Below are 19923 nucleotides of genomic sequence, written 5' to 3' on the forward strand. Positions count from 1 at the left end.
TCCAATAGAAGTTGGTGATGCAGGAGCATCTGGTTGATAGGGCAAACACAGAAGCGAGGTTGTTATGGTTTCTGAAGAGGACGAAAAAATTAATTCACTGGATGGATAGTAAACTTTTTTTTTTTTTCTTTTTTTTTTACTTTTCTTTCATTAAAGTTCCCTAAGATTAATGTAATACATTTTAATTAGGAGAAGTAGTAATTAGTTAGAGTCGTTGTTTCCAGACAGTTACGTTACTGTTGTAAAAGCATGAAAAGAAAATGTACTAGACAACCATGAAAAGTTCTGCATGAGAAATAAATGATGTAACCAACTGAATAAAGTAACAGCAGTTAGGACAGTTTGTAAACAGTGCTATTAAGAAGAGATAAAAAGAACATTAGGAGGTTAGACTGTATAAGAAAAAACAGAGAGAGAAATATAGTTTTTTTTTTCCTGTGCACACACACTCCTATAGCATCCTCAATACTGTGTAACTTTTGGTAATATTTTATCATGTGAAGATTGTCAATGTACTGCTACAGGTTCTAAGTCAAAAGAAGAAGATAACCAAAGTCGGACGAGAAGTAACAACGCCAGTTACAAGCGGCACAAATAAAAATAACCAGACATTAAATAATCGTATCAGGTATGTGAATTTATGAATGCAATCCAAATCTATTCCAGCACTAAATTTATAGAGTTACAAAATACAGTCATCCAAAATTCATTGTTCATTTACACTTTGTTCAAAGTAAAAGACCGAACCCAGTTCACAGACGTGGGGATTAAAACTAATTGCAAACAGAAGCCAAACCCCATAAGACCCCACCTCATTTCCATAACCAACGACGGTGCCTAATGACCAGAGAACCAAATACAGATAGCGGCTCAAGGCCAGCAAGAAAAGACCAACCCTACAAGTCGTAATAATCAAGCCAAGCAAACCACAAACGAACAGAGTGACACTACCCGTGTTTTGCTCGGGACAGCTGAGAGTCCAAGCGCTGAAACCCTCGAGTGGCTCCACCTGTGAAGAAAACAAACAGAACAAGATTAGAGTCCAAGGAACATGATACAGAGAACTGAAAATGAAAATGAACGAATAAAACACAGTGCATTATTTACCTGACAGGCAAGCCATAGCCGCAACTACACCTCGAATGACCCTCCTACTCACGAAAGATCCGAAGATGTTAGACTCAGGTAGAAGAGGAGTACAAGTGTCCAGCATAGAACAGGAACTTACCAGGTGAGTTGGCGGAGAAACCGACGAAGAATGCCACCATAACTCTACCGAGTTTGTGGAGGAATCAAACCAGCGCTAAAGAAAATGTCACCAAGGATCATACAGCCATCAATCAATTACAAACACTCGTGAAACACAGACAGCAAACCGATAAAAGACGCACAGAGGCGGAGACCCACTAAGGCAGACTCCAAACACACAGTAACAGTTGACATACAAGCAGAAGAACATAATAACGCAAACCTTACCAGGGTTTCAACAAATCACTGGGTGAACAGAAGATTTCCAAGCCGAGTCCCAAATGACCGAGGCTGAGAAGGCTACTAGGAGCGCATAGCTCAGGAAACCAGGCGGACAAGCCTCAGAAAAATACAAAGAAAACCACAGAAGCTACAAGGGGTCACCGAGAGCTCACAGAGCAAATGACCGGGAGAAAAAACGAATAACCAAATGAGCGTGAAGGTGTGAAACCCTATACCAAGGCAGGTTCCTAGAATTCTGAGGAGGGACAGATGTCCACCAGACAAACAACCAGCATACAATCACCGTAGCCCCACTCAATTCAATGTAGATTGAAAATCAAATAACATATATCCAAAATCTTTTTGATTATTATATTCATTTGTTGGTACACACCAAAGTAAGCGCATTGATGGCGGGACCACGTGGGCTAGCCCCATCAAGTGGTATCAGAGAAGAATTTGAAGGAAATAGAGGGAGATGGAAGTTCAAAGACGAGGACGTGGAAGAGGTGCATGCAGAGTAGCAGATGAGGGCTTGAGGGAACAGTTGAGAATCCTTACTGCTCGCTTAGAAGCGGTAGAGGCAGGTAGGAGAAGAGACCCAAAACTTGGGGATGATAGTGAAGAAGAGTCAACAACTGCTACAGACGAATCAGAGGAAGAAGCCCCGGAGTTAAGACTATTGAGTTCGATACCGTTAGCTAGCAGCAAACCCAAACCTGAGATCCCTAACTATGATGGCAGTCTGTCCGCAGATGTCTTGCTGGATTGGGTAAGTGAGTTAGATAAGTATTTTGAAAATGAAGAGATCAGTGAGGACAAAAGAGTTAGATTTGCTGCGACTAAGTTAAAAGGACACACCGCTTTATGGTGGGATAGTGTCCAAGCGGACAAGAGACGAATGAACAAGCTACCAATAAGAAAGTGGCCAAGGATGGTGGCAAAACTGAAGGGCAGATTTTTGCCTAAAGACTATCAGGTCGAACTTTATCGACGAGTGCAGAATTTAAGGCAGAAAGGTATGACCGTGAAGGAATACACAGAGGAGTTTTATCGTGTAAATTTGCGGGCTGGTTATACTGATGATACTCCAGAAAAAACAGCGAGATACGTGAATGGCTTGAGACTGGAAATACTAGATGAGATCAGTATTCTCTCTCCACGAAATATAGAAGAGGCCTTTCAGAGTGTTGTAAAGGCTGAAGAAAAAATTAACAGGAAACATAATAATAGGAGAGGGCGAGGAAATGGCAGAGGATGAGGACAGTCCTACGGCAGAGGGAGAACTGCCACTAACAGCGAAGAAGGCAACAGTTCCAGAGCTTCAGGGACAACAGAGAAGGGGGATAGCACCAGAGGAGGTCAGCCATATCAGCGGGGAAGAGGAAATGGTCATGGAAGGGGGACTAATGTCCAGTGCTACAGGTGCCATAAGTGGGGGCACAGATCCTTCAAATGCCCGGAAGGTGAGCACGCTGGCCAGAGGTGTTATAGACATTTTTGTGCCCTATAACCCCAAGCATGAAATGTCCATAAACCAAGGGCTCCTAAGTCCCTAAAAGTGTTGTTCTAATCCCTAAAGGAATAAGGTCATCAGATTACAGCTTCTCCCAGAAGTTCTCCATGAGAAACTACTCAGAATTGGTTAAAACAGGATCATTGCAGCTGCTCCACTGGCTAAGTGCATTTCATCTCACCTAAATACACTGTGACAGTGCGTTGCATTTCAAAAATCCCTTCTATGGGGTGCGATGGGCGAGAACTGACAAATGGCAGTGTCATTCCGCGAGGTGGAGAGGCAATGGAAGCTTTCAAAATCTTCTCCTGTGACACTTGCCTCACTGAATTCGACCAAGGATGAGTAAGAGGCCCTCAGTCTCCAATTGGAAGCAAGAACTATCAGAGAGAAGACACTAATCAAATCACAAGCTGACTCATCCCCCTTACAGATATCTATATATGGATCCCTCATCCCAGAGATCCAGAGGCTGGAATTTTGCATATTGTAAGGAATTGCTGTTGGTTTCTAGAGACAAACATCAGATTGTTGTGTGATCTAAGCTTTTTTTGAGGTGAAGAGGGGCTTCTTTGCTGGGAGGTTGATGCTGGGTCGGAACAACTGGTTGTAACTCCTCCTGGCTCTTTTCTTGTTTATCAATAAAAGCTATTTGAGTTTTCCTCCATGCTTTTGTATCATTGATGCTTGTTACATTTGTATGGTCAATTTACATCTGATCCTAGATTTTCTATGACTATAGATCCATGTCTTTGTATAGTGCTATGCTTCTGTGATCTTACAGGTACTTTGTGAAGCTGGGCGTGCCGGGGAGTAGGTAGCTGAGGACTATCAAAGAAGAGAGGGATCGAATCAAGGGATTAGCGCAAGACAGGGGTTGGTCTTTCTGTTCCTCTCTATCTATAATTCATAAAGGAAAAACATAAGTAGTTTTTCTCTATTTGTTTCTATGGTAGCTATCACACCTTAGTGGGATAGAGCAGTTCTTTATAGACACTTTTCCCTGTAACAAAATGGCGACCATACTGGTGAGATAATTAGTTTGTTTGTTTATCATTCTTTGTTGTTTGTTTCATAAACTTACAAGTAGCATTCGAACTTCATTTGCCATAACAAATGCAAAGTAGACAACTGCTACTTCAATCCATCTATTGGATCTGTTTATGATTTAAACAACTGATTCACAAACTATCTGATTGCCCTTGTGATATCTCTTAGATCCTCCTTAGATCTACCCCTGATTGTTGCATTACTGATTGCTTTTTACTCGGCCAAAAACCAAGAACTGAACTGCAAACTGTGACCCAAAAACCGAACAGAGTCTTGTTTCTGGCCCAGCGCAGGTACTGTTCAGAGATTTTGAATTTCAGCGCACTTCCCAAGTGGACAAGCTATGTTGCATTTCAGATTCTCTGTGTTACAGGTGCGCTGATCAGACTAGCTCTGTGCAGTTGTGGTTTCTGTGGATCATTCTTTCAGTTCTATTCCTGAATCTTGCTGCCTGTGATCAGTATATGTCTGTTTGAAACCCCTTTTCCTTACTGTTATTCTGCCTCCTTTGTACAAAAGAACTGTAGATGTTTTTGTGTGTTTGTTGAGTCGTTTACAGTTCTCCTTTGTAAAAGTAGCATAATCGTATTGTCGCCCTTTGATTTGAAACTTTCGCAAGTGTAAATTTCAGTCCTAGGAAAGAGTTTGATTGCTGTTGATGGCCAATTATCCTGTTACCGTTGCTTTTGGTCTGAATTTGTAATTTTCTAGTGTCAAGAACGAGTATTCATTTCAAAATCGTAAGGTGTTGTGATCGTCTCCATTTTTGATTTCAAAAAGAAACTTGTTTATATTTTTCGCTTGAAAAGAAATTTAGATTTGTGCATCAGCTTTCTTTTTAGCATCCATATACTAAGAAAGTCGAAAAACAAATACATGCATGTGCATTTTCATATATACAGTCTGATTGGCTTGATTTAGGAAAGTGCATTTAGAGTGTGCTCTTTGCTCTTTGTGAAAAGATTCTGTCTTTCTTTTCCCTAGTAGCTAGGATTTTCATTGCATAAAGAAGATAAAAAGTTTGTTTATCATCTTAGATTGCATTTTAGGAATTACGTCTACATCTCGTGGTGAACCCGAAAGGCAAACTTCATAAACAAGATCAACTTAAAATAAATTCAATGAATCTAACAACGCTTTGGAACTTAACGCACAACATCTAGAAGTCTAGGCTAGAGATGTATTCCGGCGTCGTAAAGCCTGGTAACTATTGTTATCACTGATGGTTGGGTGATTCCTCCACTTTGAGGCGATAAGTGCCAGTACGGACTTGTGCTCCCACATACCGTCGAGTATATTTTGGGAGACCCCAATAGGCTTAAATCCTTTATCCATAGGAAGCCGTGTCTGCCGCCCTATCGATCACAATGCACTGAACACAGCATTCGGGAAGATTGACTGCCATATCGTAAAAAATATTCTGCAGTTTTGCAATTGGTTTGGTACTCCCTCTACCTATATTTCCAGAGCAGTCCCTTTCGTTCCTTTTCAGACTCCTTAATGGAAAAGGTCCATCTGAGCACTTGTCACTTCAGGCTCATTAAAAATCGAAGGAGACTAGAGTCATCTTTTGTTTTTTCTTGACTCTTAAAAACTGAAAAAACAATTTGTGTCAAAGCGTCTAAAATTCATTTAATTCGTAAACATACTTCCCCCTTATTTTAGTTGATCAAGTAATCCACAATTGTGGAAGAAAGTCAATTGAAACCCCGTCGTTCACGGAGGCTTATGAGTCGACCGTCTTTGTCTCCAGAATCGAAGCCAGTACGGACAAAGCGAACTCGTTTAACAAGTTCGAAATATCCTATTAAAGTTAGAACAAGTGTTCCAACGACATCATAGACTCCAGTTACTCCAAACATTTCTGGAATCCCTGCCTCTACAGAAGAAGTTCAACAGCCACAAAAGGACAGTAATATTGATCCTAGTCTGAGAGTAAACACTTGTGTTACCAAACAAGTTCCACTTTCGACTGGTTCGGAGAGTCTTGCTCTTCAAACATTTGTCGCTGTCGATTCCATACCTTCTTTGGCACCAAAAATATTCTACGGACATAACGGTCTTCCCCTTCCACCTGGTTTGATTGCCATAGACGAAATTATAGAAGATCCTCCAACAAGTACTCTGTCGCAATTTGGAGTCGGGATCACTTTATATCCTTCTTCGTCAAAAGTTAGTCTACCACCAGCGGAAGCTCTTGTAGAATCGCTAGGTAATATTTTGGATAGACTACAAATCTCTAAACAACCATCAACATCTAGGACTGTGTCGTCTGACACAGCGATGGCAGAACTCCCTGCTATCACTCCGACAATGTTCGCCGGTATACCATCTGTCTCGACTAGCTCTCAACCGCTAGAAGGATCCCACTCAGGGGCCATTTCGACAGTATGGTCGGTTCCTGTTTGTTCATCCAGAATAACATCCGGAAACTCTTATGTTGAGTCTCAACAAATTGATCCATTTGGAGGTCAATTTGGGCAGTCCGGTCCCCAAGGGCAAACAATTCCCTTGAGTTCTGGATTACCACCGTATGGGGGGCAGTATACCCTTTCATTATCCCCTCTGGGAGGATTTCCATACGGGAGTTCACAACAACATTCAGGTTATACTGGAATTACCTCAAGCGGTTGGGTACCAATACTACCTCAACAACCAAGAGTTGTATACTCGATGCAACATTGCTTACCTATGTCAAATATCCCAACTACGCCAGCTATTGTGACGGTGTCGCAAGTTCAAGCGCTACCTATTGTATGCCAACCTCAGGTTTCTTAGGTTGTAATGCAACAACCCCTTGACCCTGCGACTCAACCACAATCGCCGACCGGTGGAACAACACAGGTTCAGACAGGTACAATTACCCCTCATCTTGGTCAAACTGTTAGTATCGGGCAACAGCACATGGCTTCACAACCATGGCTGGTGCAATACCAACAACCGTAATTCCAACAAGTATACCAAGGTTCTGAGCAACAAATCTTTGCTAATAGTGGACAACCGTACATTCAAAACGGTCAAAATCAACCATTTTACAATGGTCATGCCCACCAACCTTACCAAACATACCAGCATCAAATGCATTATGCCGATATGCAAAGACCAACTGCTCAGGCAATCCCATCTTATCCTGGGTATGCTTCACCTAACCTGAATCAACAGTTACCCTTTGTGGAAACTTTGGAGTTACCTGATTTAAACCGTTTAACAAATGATCCAATCGCTTATGCCCCTTGGTGGCCAGCGATTCCGCATAAACTTCCTTCAGATATTCCTAAATTTAATCGAAATCCGAGTGAAGATCCATCGAATCACATGATGACCTTTCATCTATGGTGTTCATCAAACACCCTAAATGATGATTCGTTAAGACTTCGCCTCTTTCAGAGGACGTTAATGGGTCCGGCGGCAAAATGGTACATCGAATTGCTTAGAGCTTCGTTCGACAACTTCAGCACCTTAGCCACAACCTTTTTAACCCATTTTTAGTTACCAATAAGGTACGAAACGGGAACAGAACTTCTTACCAACTTCAAACAGACAACGACCACTCACATATCTGATCATATACATGAATGGCAACGTCGTCGTAGAATGGTAAAAACGTATGTCCCCAATCAGCTCTTAGCTGAATGGTTTATCAAGTCATTACTACCTTCCATCACGAAAGATGTGGCAAAGGGGGGAGTTGTAATAGAAGAGCAAGTTATCGCTCATGCGCAATATTTGGACTTGATTTACACTCAGTCTGGCACGCTCCATGATAAAATACCTGACGCACCTAGTCCAGAATTCTCAATTCCTCCTCCTCCTAAATCGAACAATGACTCTCATGCCGACGATGGTGTGATTGGCACAACAGACACGAAATTGACAAAGGCTATATCCAAAAAGGCCCGTAAGATTTCAAGTCAAAATGAAAAAGATGAACTTCTTGCTTCAGAAGTAAATGTTGTATCGACAGATAAAGGCAAAGAAACCAAACAACCAGGAAGCAAGAAGAAAGGCAAAGGGAAGAAGAAGAAATAGGAGGAATCAATCACCTGAGAAATCTTCTTCAAACCCTCCTCGAGATAGGAAACTAAAATTTCCATGCATGATATGCGATGAGGACCATCGGACCGCAGATTGTCCACACAGAGCTGAGCTTAAAAAATTGTTCAAGAATTCAAAAACCTCCGCAGTGTTAACTGATCCGTTTCCAAATCCAGGAACAAATCTGGTTGAAAGTGGAAATGCTTCCCCATCTCAAGTGCTAATGTTATCGGTTTCAAAACAGCTAAATGATGCTTTGACATCGACAAGGAACAAATATTATGGGAATCCACAGCTGTCGAACAACAAGGATAAAGATCAACCTAGTAGTTCGACAACAACTTCGACAGAAATTGCGCCACCCATCATTCCTGAATTGACAATAAAGCCGCAAAAGGGAGTAGTACAAAAGTCGACGTTTAATCCCCCTGCTACAGCGGCATAACATTATAATATAGTGGAAGATTTGGCCCAATCACTATCCTCTATGTCGACTCTTGAAGTACTACAGAATTGCCCATCCCAAAGGTAGGCTTTATTATCAGCCATTGGTGGCGTAGACCCAAAGGATTCCAATCTTGTATCCTTCGACCATAAAGGATACGATCCTAAATTACCAGCTCAACTAGCTTTCCTTGTTCAAGTGAAAGCCCTCAACAAAAGTGTTCATCAAACAATTATCAATGAGGGAGCATCTACATGCATTATGTCGATGAGTTGCTGGAAAACTTTAGGATCTCCAACCTTGTCGCGATCTTCAACGACATTAAAAGCATTCGACGGAAGGACATATACCCCATATGGTATCCTAAGTAACTTGAAAGTTGAACTAGGAGGGAAAACGGTAGAAATAGATGTTGAAGTCATCGATGGGAATCTTGATTACAACAACCTACTAGGAAGACCATGGATATATGCTATGGCGGCTGTTGTGTCGACCTATTTTAGGAAGATTGTATTTCCCTTTCAAGGAGAGATTACAAGCGTCGATCAACAAAACCTCCTCCCCAATGGTTCTCAAGTTACAGGAAGCATTCCCATGATCCATGGAAGCCCCCATTCGCTTCAAAATATCGGAGTAGGCCTACTAAAAGATCCTATACTAATGGGAACTTTCGCCCTTCCACCTCCAATCAACCTGGCGGAAGTAGCATCGGTAGGAACCTGTAATATGATATCTTCTAAAAAGATCTCACAAAAAGATATCGACATGGATCATGCAGTGGTTTTATCCCCAAGCCCAACAAAAATATTGTAGCAATCAATGTTCTATCATGGGAGGCAAACCCAAATCAACGCTCATCAAGTGTTTGGATAGATAGGTCTAAAGAATATGGTACCCCTTCAGATCCTTGGTCGCGAGTGCATGTCACCAACGAAGGAATTTTCCACTGAATGGTAATTGAAGGGGCACCATGGAATGATTCCCACCATCGTTCCCTTCTTTCGGATTGTGAAGAAGATGCTCAAGATGACCTTTATCATCCTTCAGTCTTTGATTTCCTATCAAATACTGTAAACACGGTGGATTCAAAGCGAAACTTGTCCAACATTGAAGAGACTATCGCCATAAATATCTCGACCAAAACAGATGTTGTAGAGAATATTTATGTTGGCAAATGTTGTTCTCCTTCAGAACTGGAGATATACAATGCTCTTTTTCACGAATTCAGAGATGTCTTTGCTTGGTCATACAGTGAAATGCCAAGCATCGACTCGAGTATCGTTGAACATGAAATTAAGATGTATCCAGATGTCAAACCAGTACGACAACGGCTAAGGCAGGTGCACCCCAAGAAAGCCACTGCCATTAAGGCAGAAGTTGAAAAACGTCTCCATGCTGGTTTCATCTACCCCGTTCCTCTAACCGATTGGGTATCGAATATTGCCCCTGTTATGAAAAAAAACAAGGGACGATTAGAGTGTGCGTCGATTATAGGGATGTACATCAAGCTTGTCCAAAAGACAACTACCCTACACCCTTCATCAACCAGATAATTGATGAATGCGCCAGATGCGAAATCCTTTCATTCATGGATGGATTCTCTAGGTATAATCAAATAAATATCCGCCCACAGGACCAGTCAAAGACTGCATTTATTTGTCCATGGGGCATGTTCGCATATCGAAAATTACCCTTTGGTTTAAAGAATGCAGGGGCGACGTTTCGGAGGGCAATGAATTATGCCTTCCATGGCATCAAAAACATCGTTCAACCATACCTCGACGACCTTTCGGCTCATTCGCGAAAGCGGACTGATCACCCACAACATTTAAGAGAAATATTTCTACATTGCCGACACTACAAGATACGACTCAATCCACACAAATGTGTATTTTGCGTCAGTTCTGGTCGTTTGCTTGGCTTTGTAGTCTCGAAGGACGGGATTCGTCTCGACCCATGTAAGGTCCAGGCAATCATAAATTTGCGTCCACCTTCGAATTTGCTTCAGATTCAGAAACTCCAAGGGAAAGCGAACTTTCTAAGGAGGTTCATTCCAAATTACGCCGAACTTGCTAAAGGTTATACACGTATTTTGAAAAAGGAAGTTCCCTTTGTTTGGGATCAGGTTGTGCAAGCTTCCTTTGATGCTTTAAAAGAATCACTAGTGAAAGCATCATTAATGTACGCTCCTAATTATCAAAAATATTTTAACCTGTATCTGGCTGCAGCGGATACAACCATCGCAATGGTTTTAGTTCAAGAATTCGATGGAATAGAACATCCCATATATTATTTAAGTAAAAACTTAAATGATACAGAAAGCAAATATTCTTAAGTTGAAAAGCTAGCACTCGCAACTGTTCAAGCGATACAGAGATTTTGACACTATGTCCTCTTTCGGAAAACTACCATTCTGTCAGATTGCAACCCCATGACTTATATATTGTCGCGATAGTTGCTGGGAGGCAAATATTCAAAATGGATAGCAATCCTACAAGAGTTCGATCTAGAATTTGTAAAATCCAAATCAAAGAAAGCTCTAGTCTTCGCAGAATTATTGTGCGATCTCCCATCGTCGTCCAACGATGAAACGTCCGAAGAAACAATTATGGATGAAAGTTTGTTTCTGATATCTTCAAGCAATGAGTGGTATGGGGATATAATAATTTATCTCCAAACCCAAAAATACAGGCCAAACACCTCACACTCTGAACAAAAACGTATTCGATACCAAGCAAAAGACTACATGATCGTCGGTGAGACACTTTACCGTCGTGGTATCGATACAGTTCTGAGAAGGTGCCTCACCCATGAGGAGGCCGAAAAGTCTTGAATGATTTTCATTCAAGCGCGTGTGGGGGGCATCAGTCTGGATATGCTACAGCGCAAAAAATCTTACGAGCAGGATACTTCTGGCCAACAATGTTCAAAGATTGCATAACCGTAGTCAGATGTTGCCATGCTTGTCAAATTTCCGATAGCAAAACCAGAAGACCACCCGCACCTCTGCAGCCAATAGTTGTTTTTGGGCCATTCGCCAAATGGGGCATCGATTTCATGACATGTAACCCCACCTCGACCGGGGGGCATGGGTATATCATAGTCGCAGTTGACTATTTTACCAAATGGGCCGAGGTGATGCCTACATTAGATAATACTGGTGAAACAACTGCCCTCTTCTTTTTCAATCATGTAGTCGCTAGATTCGGCGTACCACAGACTATAGTCACAGATCATGGATTGCATTTTCGCAATCACATGATGGTTGAATTAGCTGCCAAAATAGGGTTGTCTCACGACAGCTCTACTCCATATTATCCGCAAGCCAACAGACAAGCTGAAGCAATCAACAAGGTCCTAAAGCGCATGCTGTAAAGGATGATTGGAGTTCACAAGAGAAAATGGCACCTAATCCTGTACTCAGCTTTGTGGGCTTACCGAACATCGGTAAGGAATGCAATTGGGTTTACACCTTTCCAACTGGTATACGGCCTGGAAGCAGTCTTACCAATCCAGTGTGAAATCTCGTCTCTCAAACTCACAATTGATCTCCTCCCCGGAACATCAGAAGAAGAAGCTCGTTTCTTGGAATTAATCCAATTGGATGAAACCCGTCGTGATGCCACTTTGGCTAACGAAGCCCATAAGAAATGAGTCAAGGCGCAGTTCGACAAAAATGTCAAATCCCGTGTCTTCTCAGAAGGTGACTTGGTCTTGCTTTACGACCAAGAATCCGATAAATTGGGAGCAGGTAAATTTAAGTCTTTATGGATGGGCCCCTATATTGTTAAACGAGTGTTAGCAAAAGGAGACTACAAGTTAATGGATTATGACAGAATTCCACTGGCGCAACCTTGTAATGGGTTGTACCTCAAGCGTTACTATGCGTAATGGTAACGTGTATGCTTTTGTTATGTTTTTGTTTTCGCTAAAGTGTTTATTTTGGTCAAGTAATCCACTTTTTACATTTATTGCAGATGTCAAACCTATTGGAGTCATGTGTTGGATATGCCGACGGAGCTATTCGTAGTTCGCGGAACTTATCTTCCACAGCTTGGGCCATTTTTGATCCGAGCGGTGAGTTAGTAAGTTTCAGAGGGGTATGTATTGGTCGATCAACAAATAATATCGCTGAATATAGCGTGTTGATAGAACTTCTCTCTGATGCCATCACACATGGTATACGCCGACTAATTGTCAGGCTAGACTCACAGCTCGTAATACTACAACTCAATGGTATATATTCCATCCGAAACCCAGCTATTTATCGCATGTTACTAAGGGTTAAGATTTTGGAAAGACAATTTGATTTTATTCAATATCAACATATTTCCAGAAACTTAAACACATTAACTGAATCATTAGCAAATTATGTGTTAGATAGACATTTGAAACATTTATAAAAAGAAAACATACCATCAATGTTTGCATTTGGATCATGTAACTTAACCAAAGTAAAACTCTGAAAATCAAAAATATATATAACTGTTTATGGTTTACTCATAATGTTCTGTAACCAAGACAAAATCGGTCAAATGACCCAAAAACTCAAAATGCTAGGGGGCACCCTAGTCTAGTGATGCTCGTGATAGCAAGTCACAGCCTGTGCGATCATGCGTAAGAGATGAGTCCATCGTCTGGGTACACCAGTAGTATGCCGCTGTAAGCTCAAAGGGAGCTCGTCAGTCCTCACATCTAGAATACCAAGAGTGAGGCCCTCAACCTACTCCTGTAATGCTGTGAGAGTCTCGGCCACATCGAGGTCGCGAAGGATAGCCCTTCTGACGGCCTGTCCTGCTGGGGCAGCAGCTGGTACTCTCAGGCGAACTACTAGACGAACAAGACCAACATCTGCATGTACACATGAGTTTGATTAAAGTCTTGATAGAATAAAGCACAAGGACATTATAAATGAAAAACGATAAACAAAAATATGGTCAAAGATTTTACCAATGGCGCCCCACTGTTCGCCATCCAGCAGTACTAAATCTGGATCACCCTGGAAGTCCATGCCAGCATATGGATACTCGGAATAAATCATCTCCTGATGATCAAACCACCTGAAGAAGGTATCAGAAAATGAAATCTGAGACTGACCAGCATGCTTAGACATATGGTCAACCCATCTCTGCATGCGTGGTTTAGTAGGTGAAAGTAAATCGAGTGCAATATACTGCGGCTACATCAGTGGTATCTTCTCCAAGGCAAAGGCGGTTAAAATAGAACCATACCCAAAGTTCTTCAACCTCCCGCTCTTTATCTTGGTCAACTGTTCTTTCATCACAAGAAGTACTGCGTCGCACCAGTTGAACACCTTCTGTTGGAGGCATTCCAAGGCATACTGCATATAAGATCGGTTGGCTACATGAAGAGCTGCACCACCGGCCATCCTACCAAAAGTAAACAGAATAGTCTTCAGGGACCTGTCAGTGACATCACGAATGATGATCTTGCCGTCTTTACTCGGCTGAGATCCTTCTCTGCAGTACCGGCGAACATAATCTCTCACAGAGTCGCCTCCTCGGGCCGAACCTGATAAAGAGATGGGGGCACGCCGCCTCGACAAGCCAGTCAAGAAATAGATGTCTACTACAGTCAAGGGGATAGATTTTCCCCTCATCTGGAAAACCTGGTTGGTAGGATCCCAAGCATCAAGCAAATATTGTAGTAAGTTGATCTGCTGTCTCATGCTAGAAATGCGAAAGAACTTCAGCAAGCCACAGTTCCGCAGTGCGTTCACTGTAACCGGATCATGTAGGGAAAGCATGTCCTCCTCTTCATGCTCACGTTCTCGCCGTGTAATGGTAATCTTACTCCAAAGATCTCTGAAAAGCAAACAAAAGAAGAGTTAGATCCTGATTTTGGTAAGAAACAGGCAAAATTTCCATCAAAAATTGTGCATTAAATTCCTTTTCTGCGCCCAATGCATCTGCAACAGTGTTCTAGGTGCATTGAATGTCAGATCGCCTTTAGACAGGTCAACATTCAATGCACCTTTCGATACACAGAGGGTGCGTTGAAGGCAGAACGAGTTCTTCAAACCCCAGGGGCTCAGAAAAGCTAGGAATCAAGCTCAAAATGCAAAATGGAAACCATGAAATGAAAGAGCTCAGGTTTAGCTCCTACCTGGTCCAGACTGCGCCGAGAATCGTCCATAGAATCTCCCGAAATTAGCTGATGAAAATCAAGGAGGAAAAGCACCTCCAAAGCTCCAACAAACCAAAGTTCAAATGAAATGGTAAAATGAGAGGTAAAAACGCTTTTTTCATTACTTTTTACGTAGTTCAAAGTAAAATATTAGTGTTCTAACTCGTTTTCAAACATATATTGTTCATTTCTGACTAGTTTGATGAAGCAGTTGAAGATGCAGTACAATCTTTGAAAGAACAGAGCTATTTATGGTCAAATAAAAAAGGGACCATTCAATTGAGCAGTTTTAGCACATAGTTCAAGCTCGTTAAAAAATAAACCTAAGACATGAGAAAATGTTTCCCCCCGCGTTTAAGCTCGTTAAAAAATGAACTATTCCCCGGTAAATAACCATTGTGAATGTAGTACTTCAGTCGTTAAAGCCTTGGTCGTGTTTGCACCGTCACTTCCACTTTTTCATTGGCCGATCATTCACCTCCATTTGATTGTTTATCCATTTTGAGGAACAGCTGCGAAGAGTGATTTCACTAGCCATCCTTGTGACACTGCTGTGATTGGAAAATTCCAAACCTTACCTGGAATCTACTGCTACTCGTTTTATCACTCGTTCCTCAAAAGACGAGTCTCCTTTAAGCTCTTTTCAACTGACTCGTAAAATATGAAAGGATTGTCGAGCCATTGGCCTCTCCATCTCATTAAAGGGACAGGAAGTTCTATCCCTCCTCTAGATTTTAATCTTTTTGGACCTGAGGGATTATTACACAAAAAGATCGAGCGCTTGTTTTGTTCGGCTCGTTAACAATATCAAAAATTCATCCCTTCTGTATTGTTTTATACTTTTTCGGACTTAAGGGATTAGATGACGAAAAAGGAATTTTGGAGTTACCTTTATGTTCCTTTTCAGACTCTCTAAAATTGAAAAGGACCGAGTTATCTTTGTCATTAAACTCATTAAAAAGATTAATAGCGACAAACTTGTCTATAGACGAGAACGCATTTCACTATCGCTAGGCTCGTTAAAACATAGCGATGGGTTTGCCTGAAGGGCAAATTATAGAACAAGCATATGTTATCCTCCTCAAGCTTGACAAAAATAAAGAGGTACTGGTCAGCAATGACTGGGGAAAAATTGGGAAGAAAACTCAAAGAAACTTTGTTGGTAGCAAGTCGCTCTTGAACATGACACTTTCGCTCCGTGTCCGAGTCGGGTTGGGTTGTTTCATTCACCGGTCACATCACCATGGTCACAGCATGCCATCCACATTTGGGGTTAATGCTACCAATCCATCACATCAGTGTCGCCGATATGTTTAAGAGAAGTCATTCAGAGAATTCACCTATGTCTCACCCACTACCATACATTATACTCCATTCTTTCATGACCGCCACCCTGAACCTTATATCACCAGATCGTTTTCACCTCCATTAAAATCATTTGCCCCGTTCTGTGTCATTGATGTGGGATTCATTAAGGCCCTCCTGTGACGGATCACTTCTTATCGACATCAGCTCATTATCCAAGAAGTTGATCTAGGAACACCCCACTCAGTACTTTGAAGCTTGCATGCCTCAATGGAAAGTTTCTCACTTCCGGCGACAGGTTTACATCAATGGCCTTCGACCGAAAGATTTTGTGTGGTGTTTGATGCCAAGTCCTTTATTCGCACCACGTGAATTGTACTGCAGTACCTTGAGGATCATTATCATTATCGGTGATTCCTCTCGCGCTTGTTAACATTTTACATCATTGACTTGTAATCAAGCGATGCCTTTCCATGTTCGACTTCAGAACATTTCTCACATGGATCGACTTGTACTTCGAGTGAAGATTGGACGAGATTGAAGACCCCAGATCTAGTTTCATCCATCTGGGCTGCGATATATATTCAGGGAAATAAAGACATTAAATGTACATCATTGCCGCACAGATAATCATCCACTCAAAAGGATGATGGCTCTATCAGAATCATCAGTCTACACTCAGACGATTGTCTGTCCTATGTACATGAAAATGAATTTATAAAGCTGAGCATGGGAATGCCCGCCTCAGCTAGATCATGAAAATATTATGAAGATAATGTATTGTATTGTATCTTATTACAGGTCTCCTCCCAGCATTCAAAGAACTTCGGATCCTCATAATAAAGCATTCCACCCGACACCAAAAGGTTAACGGCCTCATACTTTAGGGGGCAACTGTTATAGACATTTTTGTGCCCTATAACCCCAAGCATGAAATGTCCATAAACCAAGGGCTCCTAAGTCCCTAAATGTGTTGTTCTAACCCCTAAAGGAACAAGGTCATCAAATTACAGCTTCTCCCAGAAGTTCTCCATGAGAAACTACTCAGAATTGGTCAAAACAGGATCATTGCAGCTGCTCCACTGGCTAAGTGCGTTGCATCTCACCTAAATACACTGTGAGGGTGCATTGCATTTCAAAAATCCCTTCTGTGGGGTGCAATGGGTGAGAAATGACAAATGGCAGTGTCATTCCGTGAGGTGGAGAGGCAATGGAAGCTTCCAGAATCTTCTCCTGTAACACTTGCCTCACTGAATTTGACCAAGGATGAGTAAGAGGCCCTCAGTCTCCAAGTGGAAGCAAGAACTATCAGAGAGAAGACACTAATCAAATCACAAGCTGACTCATCCCCCTTACAGATATCTATATATGGATCCCTCATCCCAAAGATCCAGAGGCTGAAATTTTGCATATTGTAAGGAATTGCTATTGGTTTCTAGAGACAAACATCAGATTGTTGGGTGATCTAAGCTTTGTTTGAGGTGAATAGGGGCTTCTTTGCTGGGAGGTTGATGCTGGGTCGGAACAACTAGTTGTAACTCCTCTTGGCTCTTTTCTTGTTAATCAATAAAAGCTATTTGAGTTTTCCTCCATGCTTTTGTATCATTGATGCTTGTTACATTTGTATCATCAATTTACATCTGATCCTAGATTGTTTATGATTATAGATCCATGTCTTTGTATAGTGCTATGCTTTTGTGATCTTACAGGTACTTTGTGAAGCCAGGCGTGCCAGGGAGGAGGTAGCTGAGGACTATCAAAGAAGAGAGGGATCAAATCAAGGGATTAGCGCAAGACAGAGGTTGGTCTTTCTGTTCCTCTCTATCTATAATTCATAAAGGAAAAACATAAGTAGTTTTTCTCTGTTTGTTTCTAAGGCAGCTGTCACACCTTAGTGGGATAGAGCAGTTCTATATAGACACTTTTCCCTGTAACAAGAGGGGAGCATTTGTTGTGCAGCCTGAGGAAGCTGAAGCATAGCCTCGAGAGATAGAAAATGTGGCAGAAATAGGAGAGGCTTTAGTTTTAAACAAAGTATTGTTGAAGCCGGCCAAGGAGATGGATGAACAGACCCAACGGAAGGCACTATTCCGAACAGTTTGCAAATCACAAGGAAAGTGCTGTAAATTGATCATAGACAGTGGAAGCACAGACAATTTAGTTGCCACCGATATGGTGGAAGAGCTGGGATTCAAACAACTTAAGCATCCCACACCTTACAAGGTGTCGTGGCTACAGAAAGGCCACCAACTATTAGTTGATGAACAATGCGAGGTTGAATTTCACATTGGCAAATACCAAGACACGGTGGTCTGCGATATTATGCCAATGGATGTATGCCATATACTGCTAGGGAGACCGTGGTAGTATGATCAGAAGGTGACACACGATGGGAAGACGAATTGTTACAAATTTGTGAAAGATGGGATTAAACATACGCTTGTACCCATCAAAGAGGAGGATGCAGTAGAATCAAGTGGAACAAAAGCATTGTTAATAGGATGAAAACAGTTTGTGAAGCAGATTGAGGAAAACGAGGTCAATTATGCGATTGTGAGGAGGACAAAGATGATGTTGCTGAACACAGAAAATTCAGAATTGCCTACCGAGATTTAGGAGCTGTTGGAAGAATTTAAAGACATTGTAGTTGATGATCTACCAGATAAGTTGCCTTCCAAGAGGAGCATTAGCCATCATATCGATTTTATACTTGGAGCAAGCCTACTGAATAAGGCAGCATATAGAATGAGCCCAAAAGATAATGAATAAATCCGTAAACAGGTGCAAGAGTTGCTAGGTAAGGGACTGATCAGAGAAAGTTTGAGCCCTTGTGCGGTACCAACAGTACTCGCACCGAAGAAGGGTGGACAATGGCGGATGTGCACAGATTCACGAGCTATCATAAAATCACTATTCGATACAGATTTCCCTTACCGAGAATGGATGACATGATGGATTGTCTTTGCGGAGCAGCTTATTTCACGAAGATTGATCTGAAGAGTGGGTATCATCAGATTAGGATTAGAGAAGGAGATGAGTGGAAGACAACTTTCAAGACCAATGAAGGGCTGTACGAATGGCTAGTCATGCCATTTGGATTAAGCAAGGCTCCTAGTACTTTTATGAGATTGATGAATGAGATGTTAAAAGAATTTATTGGCAAGTTTGTGATAGTTTATCTTGATGATATCTTGATTTTCAGCAGAACGAAAGGAGAACATCTTCAACATGTTCGAAGGGTGTTAGAGAAGTTACATCAGAACAAACTGCTGATAAACTTAAAGAAATGCACTTTCCCGCAAAAGAAACTGGTCTATCTGGGGTTTGTAGTTGCAGAAAATGAATTGAAGATGGACCCAGAAAAGATTAAAGTAATCATAAATTGGCCGTCGCCGAAGAGCTTATTTGAGGTATGCAGTTTTCACAGACTGGCAAGTTTTTATCAGAAATTTATTAGGAATTTCAATGAAATCTGCGCGCCGATGCTAGACACCATCAAAAAGGCCAGTCAGCCTTTTTGTTGGACCAGGGCGGCAGAAGACAGTTTTCAGCTTTTAAAGCGGAAGATTACGGAGAGGCCAATCTTGAGGCTGTCCGACTTTAATAAACTCTTTCAGGTTCGGTGTGACGCAAGTGGGACAACTATTGGCACTGTGCTCAGTCAGGAAGACAGACCGGTGGCATTCTTTAGTGAGAAATTAAATGAGAGCCGGCAGAAATACTCCTCATATGACAAGGAATTTTATGCCGTGGTCCAAGCTTTAAAACATTGGAGGCACTACCTACTGGCAATGAGTTTGTATTATTTTCTGATAATTCAGCGTTGCAATATGTAATGTAGCAACACAAATTAAACCACAAGCACGCCAAATGGGTAGAATACTTGGAGAGTTTCACTTTCATGTTAAAACACATAAGTGGGCAAGCCAATAAAGTGGCAGATGCCTTGAGCAGA

General features: G+C 41.7%; 1 protein-coding gene across 1 annotated transcript in view; it reads left to right on the forward strand.

The window, feature by feature from the left end:
• The first annotated feature begins 1948 nt into the window (after window positions 1–1948).
• Window positions 1949–19923, forward strand: part of LOC149180969 (reticulon-like protein B21) — a 76198-nt gene continuing 58223 nt past the window's right edge. The window contains exon 1 of the mRNA XM_089414044.1: window positions 1949–2213. Coding sequence (XP_089270170.1) covers window positions 1949–2213 — 265 coding nt within the window. The remainder of the gene's footprint in view (window positions 2214–19923) is intronic.

This window comes from Pinus tabuliformis, chromosome 3_2 (assembly GCF_031772625.1).
Source record: "Pinus tabuliformis cultivar Carrire ecotype Pingquan chromosome 3_2, CPIR1, whole genome shotgun sequence".
NCBI classification, from domain to species: Eukaryota; Viridiplantae; Streptophyta; class Pinopsida; order Pinales; family Pinaceae; genus Pinus; species Pinus tabuliformis.